This window comes from Leptonychotes weddellii, chromosome 1, assembly GCF_054177405.1.
Source record: "Leptonychotes weddellii isolate Sample4059 chromosome 1, ASM5417740v2, whole genome shotgun sequence".
In the NCBI taxonomy this organism is placed as follows: domain Eukaryota; kingdom Metazoa; phylum Chordata; class Mammalia; order Carnivora; family Phocidae; genus Leptonychotes; species Leptonychotes weddellii.
Window position 1 is genome coordinate 133,277,919 of NC_138369.1, and position 12,847 is coordinate 133,290,765.

At 34.5% G+C, this 12,847-nt stretch overlaps 1 protein-coding gene across 1 annotated transcript in view; it reads right to left on the reverse strand.

Annotated features, from left to right (window-relative positions):
- Nucleotides 1-12,847, reverse strand: part of STXBP5L (syntaxin binding protein 5L) — a 341,807-nt gene that overhangs the window by 152,904 nt on the left and 176,056 nt on the right. The window contains exons 11-12 of the mRNA XM_081815272.1: nt 10,441-10,595; nt 4,818-4,890 (exon numbers count right to left, since the gene is read on the reverse strand). Of these exons, the coding sequence (XP_081671398.1) occupies nt 4,818-4,890; nt 10,441-10,595 (228 nt within the window). The remainder of the gene's footprint in view (nt 1-4,817; nt 4,891-10,440; nt 10,596-12,847) is intronic.

Below are 12,847 nucleotides of genomic sequence, written 5' to 3' on the forward strand. Positions count from 1 at the left end.
AATGCTACTAACCAACCAATGGGTTCAACCAAGAAATCAAAGAGGAAATCAAAAAATACATGGAGACAAATGAAAATAAAAACATAATAGTCCAAAATCTTTGGGACATGGGGTGCCTGGGTGGCTCAGTCAGTTAAGCGTCTGCCTTCGGCTCAGGTCATGATCCCAGGGTCCTGGGATTGAGCCCCCTGTCTAGCTCCCTGCTCAGTGGGGAGTCTGCTTCTCCCTCTGCCACTCCCCCTGCTTGTGTTCTCTTGTGCACACTCTCTTTCTCTGTCAAATAAATAAATAAAATCTTTTAAAAAAATCTTTGGGACACAGCAAAAGCAGTTGTAAGAGAGAAGTTTATAACAATACAGGCCTACCTCAAGAAATAAGAAAAACCAGGCGCCTGGGTGGCTCAGTTGGTTAAGCGACTGCCTTCGGCTCAGGTCATGATCCTGGAGTCCTGGGATCGAGTCCCGCATCGGGCTCCCTGCTCGGTGGGGAGCCTGCTTCTCCCTCTGACCCTCCCCCCTCTCATGTGCTCTCTGTCTCTCTCATTCTGTCTCAAATAAATAAATAAAATCTTTAAAAAAAAAAAAAAGAAAGAAGAAAAACCTCAAACAACCTAATCTTATAATTAAAGGAGCTAGAAAATGAAGAACAAACAAAGCTGAAAGCCAGTAGAAGAGAGGAAATAATAAAGATTAGAGAGAAATAAATAAAATAGAGACCAAAAAATCCACACACAATAGAAAAGATCAATTAAACCAGGAGCTGGTTCTTTATTTTTTTTTAAAGATTTTATTTATTTATTTGACAGAGAGACAGAACACAAGCAGGGGGGAGTGGCAGAGGAAGAGGGAAAAGCAGGTTCCCTGCTGAGCAGGGAGCCTGAGTTGGGGCTTGACTCCAGGACCCTGGGATCATGACCTGAGCCGAAGGCAGATGCTTAACCAACTGAGCCATCCAGGTGCCCCAGAACTGGTTCTTTAAAAAAATAAACAAAACTGATAAAACTTTTAGCCAGACTCATCAAGGGAAAAAGAGGGACGACTCACAAAATCAGAAATGAAGAAAAAATAACAACCAACACCACAGGAATACAAAGGATTATAAGAGAATATTATGAAAAATTATATACCAACCAATTGGACAACCTGGAAAAAATGGATACATTTCTAGAAACATAATCCTCCACAACTGATTTAGGAAGATAGAAAATTTGAACAGACCTGTTACTAGTAATGGAATTGATTCAGTAGTCAAAAACTCCTAACAAACAAAACTCCACACTAGACAGCTTCATAGGCAAATTCTACCAAATATTTAAAGAAGAGTTAAACCTTTTCTTAAATGATTCTAAAAAACAGAAGAGGAATGAGAATTCTAAATTCATTCTATGAGGCCAGCATTACTGTGATACCAAAAGTAGACAAAGACACTACAAAAAAAATTTATGCGCCAATATCTCTGATGAACATAGATGCAAGAATCCTTAAACAAAACATTGGCAAACCACATTCAGTAATACATTAAAAGCATGACTCACCATGATCAAGTTAAATTTATTCCAGGGATGCAAGGATGGTTGGTATTTGCAAATCAATCAATAAGATACATCACATTAACAAGAGAAAGGATAAAAACCATATCACCATCTCAATACATGCAGAAAAACATTTGACAAAATACAACATCCATTCCTCATAAAAATTCTCAACAAAGTGAGTTTAGAGGGAACATACCTCAACATAATAAAGGTCATATATAAAAAACCCACAGCTAACATCATACTCAGTGGTGAAAATCTGAGAGCTTTTACTCTAAGATCAGGAAGAAGAGAAGGGTGTCCACTCTTGCCACTTTTATTCAACATAGTACTGGAAATCCTAGCTGCAGCATTCAGACAAGAAAAAGAAAACACATCCAAATTGGTAAGGGAGAAGTAAAACTGTCATTATTTGCAGATCCATGAGACTATATATAGAAAACCCTAAAGACCCCATCAAAAAACTACTAGAATGGATAAATGAATTCAGTAAAGTTGTGGGATAAATAATATACAAAAATCTGTTGCATTTCTATACACTAATAATGAAGAAGCAGAAAGAGAAATTTAAAAACAATCCTACTTACAATTACACCAAAAAGAATAAAATACCTAGGAATAAACTGAACCAAGGTGATGAAAGACTTGTACTCTGAAAACTATAAAACATGATAAAAGAAAGATGACACAAACAAATGGAGATCTTCCATGCTCATAGATTGAAAGAATATCATTAAAATGTCCATACTACCCAAAGCAATCTTCACATTTAACTCAATCTCTATTAAAATACCAGCAGCATTTTTCACAAAATTAGAAGAAAGAATCCTAAAATTTGTATGGAACCACAAAAGACCCCAAATAGCCAAAGCAATCCTTTTTTAAAGATTTATTTATTTATATTGGAGAGAGAGAGACTGGTGGGGAGGGGCAGAGGGAGAGAGAGAATATCAAGCAGACTCCCTGCTGAGCATGGAGCCCCATGTGGGGCTCAATCCCCCAACCCTGAGATCACAACCTGAGCTGAAACCAAGAGTCAGATGCTTAACTGACTGTGCCATCCAGGGACGCACCCAAAGCAATCTTGAGAAAAAAGAACAAAGCTGGAGGTATCTCATCAATTCCAGATTTCATGATATACTACAAAGCTGTAATAATCAAAACAATATCATACTAGCAAAAACAAAACAAAACAAAAAAACTCAGACACATAACCTAGTCCAACAGAACAGATAGAATGCCCAGAAATAAACCCATGCTTATGTGGTCAATTAATCTACAACAAAGGATGCAAGAATATGCAATGGGAAAAAGATAGTCTCTTCAAAAATGGTGCTATGAAAACTGGACAGCTACAAGTAAAAGAGTGAAATTAGACCACTTTCTTACACCATACACACAAAGAAACTCAAATTAAAGACCTAAATGCAAAACCTGGAACCATAAAGCCTCTGGAAGAAAACATAGGCAGTAATTTCTTTGACATCTGCTGTAGAAACAGTTTTCTAGATATATCTCCTCCAGCGAGGGAAACAAAAGCAAGAATAAACTACTGGGACTACACCAAAATAAAAAGTTTTTGTGACAGTGAAGGAAACAATCAACAAAATGACAAGGCAACTTACTGAATGGGAGGAGATATTTGCAAATGATATATCTGATAAAAGGCTAATATCCAAAATACTTAAATAACTTACACAAATTAACATCAAAGAACCCCCACAAATAATCTGATTAAAAATGGGCAGAGGACTTGAATAGACCTTTTTCCAAAGAAGACCTACAAATAGCCAATAGACACATGATAAGATGCCCAACATCACAAATCATTAGGGAAATGCAGATCAAAACTACAATTAGATGTCACCTTACACTTGTCAGAATGACTAGAATAAAAAAGGAAAGAAATAACAAGTGTTGGCAAGGATGTGGAGGAAAAGAGACCCTAGTACACTATTGGTGGGAATGTAAATTGGTGCAGCTACCATGGAAAACACTATGGAGGTTTTCCAAAGAATTAAAAATAGAAATACCATGTGATCCAGTAGTCCTACTACTGGGTATTTACCAAGGTATATGCACGCTATGCTTATTGCAGCATTATTTCCAATAGCCAAGATATAGAAGCAACCTATATCTATCTATTGATCTATCTATCTACCAAATATTATTCAGCCATAAAAACTAATGAGATATTGCCATTTGTGACAACATGGATGGGACTGGAGGGTATTATCCTAAGTAAAATAAGTCAGACAGACAAATACCATATAATTTCACTTACATGTGGGATCTAACAAACAAAACAAGCAAAGAAACAAAAATACTAAACTCATAAATACAGAGAACAAGTTAGTGATTGCCAAAGGGGAAACAATGGGCTAGGTAGTTATATCTGTTTTATCACTTTAGGGGATTAAGAGCTATAAACTTTCAGTTATGAAATATGTAAGTCATGGGGATGAAAAGTACAGCACAGGGAACATAGTGAATAATACTGAAATAATACTGTAATGCAACAGATGGTAATTACACTTAATTGTGGTGAGCACAGAGTAATGTATAGAATTGTTGAATCAATATGTTGTACACCTGAAACTAATATAACATTGTGTTAAATATACTTCAATTAAAAAAGGAATAAAGTGAGGGAAAATCAGTTTCATGCCTATCATCATTTACAATGAAAATGTGTAGCAAGAAGACAGTGTTAATCAATTTCATCTACTTTTACTGTCCATGTAATGGAGGTGAGATCACCACTCTAATAGCAATATTTTATATTTGTTACCATTGCCTACAACATAACAAGGAAGAAAAGAAAGTGAAAGAAGGCCTCCATCTTCTCTACCCTCCAGATCCTGCTCTTCTGTATTATTGCTACAATAGTTCAATAATATTTTTATCATGTACCATTTTCCTTTAGTCAATAGTCTAGCAGATGGCCATATAGTACACTGTACAAATTTTCATAACAATTGTGTTTGCTTAGGTTAACAGCAGAAACGTGATCCATTTTATGTGTCCTGAGTCTCCAAATACATCTTTCCAAACATCAGGTGTTGCCTTTAAAATAAGTTACAATTTTGTGTTTCCTAAACTCTCCTGGTTTAGTTTTCATTATTGAATCAATTACATTTCTACAATTCTAGCATAACAATATTCCACACAAAGAATATTTATCATCTAACATATACTGTCAGTTATCTATAACGTCTTCCTGTATTTTAATTGTAATGAATAGAGTATAAAAATAGTGTTAATCTGTAAATGAACAACTTACTTGCTTTGTGTCAGATCAACTACAATGAGATCTTTTTCCAGAAGTACTACAACAGCATAAGGTTCTTGAAATTCTACAAGTAAAAAATAGAAAGTGGAAGTTTTCATATTTCATATTTTATAAAATCACCAAATTTTCATTTCCTTTATCTCCTTACAAATGTTATTTAAATGATTTCAGAAGACCAAAATATGAGCCAACGTAAGAAGTAACAAAGAGCACTTTGAAAAATACTGTTGTGTTTCTCAGACTTAATGTTTAAGATCATTATAGGGAATATGAAAATGAAAAGTTGAATAGGCATAGAGTTAAACATTTCTCAATAATCATGAGGTGGTGATAGCAGATTATTTGGAGAGTCTGTCACCTCCGTCTCACAAACAATTATCTTATTCTTCCATAACCTTCCATTTTAGATCTGATTTTATAGGTACAAGGAGATGTTCTAAGGAAATAGTAGTTCTGCCTTCCTGAGCTGTGATACATTTTCACCTCCCTTTGAGAGCAACACTCCTTATACCAAAAAATTTAATTTCAATTCAATGTGATTTAACATGTACTTAAAGATATGTCCCTAAGCATATATACCTCAAAAAGGCAAGGAATCTGAGGATAGTCCAGGATTTTCAAATTCCTAAACTTTAACCGCCCCCCTCCTCCTTTCAATATGTTCTAGCAACTATTCTCAGAACAAAGGATATATGGAAAATAAAGTTGACAAGGTCCTTATTCTCATGGAGTTTACATCCCAGGGATGTATACAAACCATGAAGAACTAAACAAATAAGATAAATTCACAGAATAATGTGAGCTATGAAAAGAATTCTTTTCAAAGTTAATAGTATAAGAAATGACTTGTGGTTGGTGGGAGAGCACTGATTTAGCTATTGTGGTCAGGGAAGACACTGCTTTCCATCTATAATAGGGAATAACAAAGGAAAGGCACAGTTAAAGTGTTCTCAATTTAAGGAAAAAGTATTTACAAAAACATCTTACATACATGATATTTGATTCTCAGCTAGAACAGGTATTACTATTTTTCATTTCATAGAGAAAACTGAAGTCCAAAGAGATTATGAGATTGGCACAAATTTACAAAGCTAGTTAACTGAAAAAGCTGGAACTTTACCTTCTGATTCTAAATTCTCATTTGTTTTCATTATTCCAGCAGTTTCTACTAGCTACCTTAAGTAAAGCTCAACAATCACTTGGTGGGAATTTTATTCAGGGTATTCAAGTCTTAGGTGGGAAACTGGAAAAGATGGCCTTCATAGTCCTTCACAAGCCTTTAGAGTCTTGAGAAGCTGTAGAACCTATCATATTTATAAGTCACATGCTACAAGAGAAAAACTAGAAACAGAAACCCCAAAACTGAGGAGTATACCCTTGTTTGGCATGTCTATGTGACAGTATGCAGTCTTTATACTGTTTGCCACCTAATCTGTTCTCAAATTGAGGCTTCTTCCACCTTTCCCTGATCTCGTAGAGCTGTTTTAAGTTTTCAACATTATTTCAGTACTTCTGAATTTAGGGTTTTTAGGGTTTGGGGTTTGTTTGTTTGTTTGTTTTTTGGTTTAGTTTTCAGTTGAAGAAACACTGGAGTTCTATACTATTACATTTTTTCTTTGTCTTCTCTCCAGGGCAATCATTGATTGGGAAGCAACTGCTACAAAAATAAAATAGCTGAGACACTAGCATGAATAAGCAAAATTCATAATCATTTTAGGTAGTTATATCTATTTTATCACTTTAAGTAGGTACATCTGTTAGATTAGTATTGTTTCTTTTCAAATAATAAAAACTGGTAGCAAAAGTTTCACCTTTGTAGAAATACCTGGTGTACTGTAGTAATCTCTGAATAAAAAGATTTCCTTAGGAGTCAGTCAGTATTAGGTTCAATTTTGTGTCTATTATTTATTAACAGTTTGATCTTAAGCAAATTCATTAACTTATTAGCTCAATTATATTAATTCAATTTCTTTATCCATTGATATGGCAAAATAATAACTAACTTAGACTATTATGAAGATTAGATGTATATGAAGATGTTTAAGGCAAAGCCTGGCACATAGTACATGCTCAATAGATGCCAACAGTATCACTTCCTCTATTAGATTGGTTTATTTTTGAGCAGGCTCAGTATTTTAACCTTAGCCCCCTACAGGTAAAAAGCTCTATAACAATTACTATTTCTCTGAAGAGAAATGCATTAGTTATGATGCTTGTAGAGGACCAGATACAGTTAAATGTAAATGTGAAATTGATGAATTCTGAGTATAGTTACTTAGTTACTCTGGGCAATACCCCCTGAGATAAGAGGCATTTGTGTTCTTTGAAAAGGAAGTTGAATTGAATTGTCAGATGTCACAAATGATTTATCAATATTAAAAACTGTTAATAAATTTATTTGTGTAACATATGCGTAAGATTTATCACTATGTGGCTGCAAAGAAGAATGAAGTTCCATATTTGCTAGTATGGAATCATACTCAAAATACACTAAGTGCAGGGGCGCCTGGGTGGCTCAGTCGTTAAGCGCCTGCCTTCGGCTCAGGTCATGGTCCCAGGGTCCTGGGATCGAGCCCCACATCGGGCTCCCTGCTCCGCGGGAAGCCTGCTTCTCCCTCTCCCACTCCCCCTGCTTGTGTTCCCTCTCTCGCTGTATCTCTCTCTGTCAAATAAATAAAATCTTTAAAAAAAAAAAATACACTAAGTGCAAAAAGTGAAATATGGAATAGCACATGGAATATGTTCTCATTTGCACAAAAAAGAGATAATGTATACATAGATAAGTACACTTAGGCATATGCATAAACTTTTTGGGAAAATACATAAACTTAGAAATAGTCGCTTCTGGAAGGGCAGTAAGTTTTCATTATATACTAATGTGGATTGTAGGATCTTTTCTGTCGCTTTCATGTATTATTGTTTTAGCCAGAAATAGTTAATAAAATACATTTATATTTTACTGAGTAAAGTATTTCTCTTAGCTCCTGACAAATAATAATTCCATTGTCATTATCACTACTCTGAAAAACAAAGACATATATGTGGCTTGGAAGTGATTAGACATAGTTACAATATATTTATAATTTACTTAATATTATTAGAAATTATCCTAACATTTCCACTGATGTGTAGAAACTTATACAGACACACACACACACATAAAAATGTGTGGTTGCAGAGATCAAACACTATCAGTCTCTATTACTGGCACATATATTTTTCTCTAAGCTCTTTTATAGGGGGCATTTTCCTAAAATCAGCTTTTGGTCTTCTGTTTGTTCTTTGTTCCTTTATCATTCACTCTCATAACTCCAAAGAACATCTATATTCTGATAATTCATAAATAAATATTAAAGACCTTTTCTTTCTCTTTTTCTGCTGACTCTACTGACTTATAATCAGACTTATCTTCTTCTCTTCCCAAAAACTGTTATTATTGCATATGAAACCATTATTCTTTTTTTTTAAATTTTTATTTATTCATTTGAGAGAGAGAGAGTGAGCATGAGCAAGGGGAGGGGCAGGGGCAGAGGGAGAGAGAAGCAGGCTCCCTGCTGAGCTGGGAGCCCTGACACAGGGCTCAATCCCAGGCTGATTGAGCCACCCAGGCACCCCTGAAACCACTATTCTTAAAATATGTTCGCTTTAACTCATCTGTCATGTCACTCTCTAAACCTAACTGGTGACCAAATTCAATGGGTTTCCTCTTTCCATTCCTACAGGCAGCCCCGTATTTCAGATCTTGACCATTTTAATGAACACTGTCACAAAAGCCTTCCAGCTGGAATCTGGAATTTAAGATTTCAATGTCTGTTCAAACCCATAAACTCCTTTTTGGTAAATTTTACTAAAAGCATTGCTTTCTTTCACCTTAATATTTTCTCAAAATTCTTCTGTAGTTCCCTATTTCCAAATACCTCTAAAAGGCTTTCAATTTTGGGCGCCTGGGTGGCTCAGTTGGTTAAGTGACTGCCTTCGGCTCAGGTCATGATCCTGGAGTCCCGGGATCGAGTCCCACATCGGGCTCCCTGCTCAGCAGGGGGTCTGCTTCTCCCTCTGCCCTCTTCCCTCTCGTGCTCTCTGTCTCTCATTCTCTCTCTCTCAAATAAATAAAATCTTTAAAAAAAAAAAAGGCTTTCAATTTTTTCTCTAAGTTGATCTCACTCTAGCAAACCTTACAAATTCTAAAACCTTTACTCAATATCCTTTTCAAATGCCAAGTCATTCTTCAAAGTCTACCTAAAGCTTATTTTTCCATGAAGCTTTGCGAGAATATTTTAGCTATTGACTATCTTACTAGCCTGTGAATTAATATATTATTTAAACTCTGACCCATATAACTCAGCACTTAAGTGTTATATTTTTTAAACTTAAGTCATAATTATCTCCCTCATCCAACTAGATTTTATGTGATTTGACATCAGAGATCAGTTTCATACTTCATCGGTATTCTCAATAAGTCCTTGTAGTACTGAGACCATAGAAGCATCCAATAAATATTTGTTAATTAATTAACAACACAGGTAACTTGTCTGTCCTAGCAACTCTGGAAATAAAGTTCCTCATTGACTGTTATTTCATATTAATTTATCCCATCTTTAAATATGAAACTAAAGAATTTAAAGCAAATTAATACAGTTATAATAAAACAATTTATAGATCTTCACAGTTACAAAGTGTGCTCATTTTGGCCTTCCAATAGTCATGTGGCGTTATTATTATTCTCTTTCTAAAAATGATAAATCTAACTCATAAAAGTAAAATGATTTACCCAAGGTCACCCAGCTAGTGAATGACAGAGCTAAATCATAAAACCAAATACTGTGCCTCCAAGTCTAGTATTCTTTCTCTATGTTCCCTCTTGAAATTGTAGTTTTATATATATATGTACATACACACATACATACTATGTTGTTTTAATCATAAACTCATATTTTGCTTTTTATGTTTCACCCGTCTCAGTTTTTAGATTACTAATATATTTCATTATTATTAGATTTCATTATACAGTTTGCACATAAGTTTAGTTTTTATGTTTACAAAAAGTCTTTATATTCAGGATGCATCTCTCCTCCCAAAAGCCCTTCTAAATTATTCTCAAAATTGAAATAAATCACTAACCACACATCAGCAATCCTAGAATAATCAGAGGTGCTGCAGTTGCATCTGAAGCAAAGCCAGATGTGAAACAGATGCACTACCACCAGAGTTATAGATCACTGATATCAGGTAAGTGCTTTAACTTTGATTAATTTTGGAATGGGATGGGTGGAGCTGGTCTAGGAGAGGCTATTAGGAGACCTCAGTTTCCCCAAGTGATTTCACCCCGGACCCCTATCGGACCCTCCCAGCTCAGCTTCCACCATCCTTATCAAAGTTTAAAGCACTTACCTGATATAAGAACCTGAAACTCCAGCACTGCTGTACTACATCTGTCTTACTTCCAGTTTGTCAAGTAGGTACAGTTGCAGAACCTGCTCCAGCACCTGTAGCTCACAGTGTTGTACCACAGTGGATGTCAGCTGCCAAAACTAAAAATATTTAAGCTTAATTTCATTAGGAACTTACTTCAAAAATGATTTTCAACATTAATAGTTTTTTTTTTTTTACTTACCATTTGGATAGGGTGTTTCACATAAAGTAAGAAATTCAACAATAGGATGATCCATTTCAAGCACTGTAATTGCTTTTCCATGCATGATGGTTAAACTTGGTCTTCTGCAAGCTTTGTCATAGGACAATCCACCAGAAAATATTATGAATGGTTCACTACATAGAAAAAAAGTTAATGAGATTGAGAAGTCCTTTAAGATGATACAGTATCATAGGACTGAGCTAATGAAAAATAAGTTTGGTAGGGATTATACACAACACAATTTGACAGCAAATATCTTTCTTTTTTTTTTTTATTCTTATGTTAATCCCTAGACAGCAAATATCTTTCTTAGTCCAAAATAACTCACCCAAATGACTTACTATTCTACCATTTCCCTTTTTCTGGTTGTGAATTCTTACCATTAAAATTACTAATGAATCAGTCTAAAGGTGATGAGGTGTGTTGGGGAAAAGGTAGAGAAGTTGGAGGGAAATAGAGGTACTCATTGAGTCAAAAGGACATCTCCACATGTATTAGTTGATTCCCAAAACTCTATGTCACTACCATTAGAATATTAAGCTATGTTAGTTTATCATATTAACCATTTGGCATGTGGGGTCCAAAATTCCTAAGGGATAAAGGAGGCAAATTTCAATATAAAATTAAATGCAACAATAGCAAGCCCAGAGTGGTAGAATGTAACATGAAAATTCTATGTAATGGAATATCTGTGGGGAAAGGGTTATGATAAAAAGATGGAGAAAACTAAGACAAAAAATGTGATCTTCCCAATTTTACCTTGGGTCAGCCAGTTCTATTTAGCTACTAAAACTAACATCAAACTTTTTACACCCTGTTAGTTGCAAGATACAATTAGATAAATTGAGCGGGGCTGAGATGACTATAAAATATTACAGCTGTCAGAAAGTTATGAAAGAGTGTCATAACTTTTCACTTTTCTCAAATTAATACCTGTATCCCTAGTTTATGTATATAAAAGAAAATATGTTGATGAAGTATATTTAATAAGTAAATACCAAACTGAAAGTATTCTCCAAAAATTTTTTTAAAAAGAACTAGACACTTATTTTACCAAATTCTTTGAGAACATATGCTTCTCTAAATAATTCATTTCCATCTATTCACTAAAGAATCTACTAGTTTCTAAAAATCACTCTATAAATTTCCCTTTCTCTTTCATTTTGTACTGTACATGGTACCAAACATTACCAATGGGACATTTGCTAATCTTAGGCTGGCTATATAACAAGAACAAAAAAGAGCTTTTTAAAAAGTTTCCATTAAAACTTACATATAAAGTATCTATACTGATTTTTATTTATAATTCTGTCTTAATGTTTTAACATAAATATTTGAGTTGTAAGCTAAATAAGAAAAAATACTCTAATTTATTTTCCTTGAGTCCTGTATCAGTTGATGTTAGTCTTGCTTCAGTAATTTGGCATACTAAATTACCAACCTAGTAATGGTGGTACTAAGCAGCAAGTTTTTTCCTATAAAATAAATGCTTGTATTATTAAGATTTTTCCAGATTTAAAAGTCGTTTCTAATGAAATGAGTGTTTTTGCACCTTTTTGTGTTGCTTTGTTTTACAACAAACGTCATGATTTAGAGAACATATTATCTTTTCACACATACTGAGGTTAGCTATCTGCTCCAAATGTTAATAAGGTCATAAATGTCTATTTTTTCCATGTAAAAGGGGGTGAAGTTAATCTCATCTCCCCTACTGCTAATCCAAATATAGGGTAAGAAGCAATTTACTCTCCCCTTTTTTTTGGTAAGCACATTGGAAAATATGTCCTTTCTAATATTGGAAGAAAGCAAAACCTTTTCTGCTTTTATCATGACTCCGCATCAGACACTGGGTCTAAAGTTAATTGCTGATATATATGCACTTCTTTGTAAACTATTGAATGACTGAACAAAAAGTTAATTCCTCAGGAAATGCTCAGGAAACCACTCATGAATAATTGCATTAGATACTTAATTATCACATTAAATTCTCATAAGTATAATCCTCATTTTATTAATGAGGTTAAGTAACAACTAAGCAGAAAAACCCAAAAGAAAACAGATCTGTCAGATTTCAAAGTCTATTTTCCTAAACAGTGATCTATACTGCCTGTAGCAGATAACTCTGGGATTAATGCAGGTGAACTTGTTTAGAGTCAAGCAGCTATGGAGTGGAAGGATAAAGATTCAAATCCAGACTCTAAAGTACATTTTTCACTTCTAGTCTAATGTTTCTAAAACTGTGGAATATAACTTAAAAAATGCTCTGAAAAAAAGCTTTTTTTTAAAAAGATTCTATTTATTTATTTGACAGAGAGAGAGCACAAGCAGGGGGAGAAGAAGGAGAAGCAGGCTCCCTGCTTAGGACCCTGGAGTCATGACCTGAACT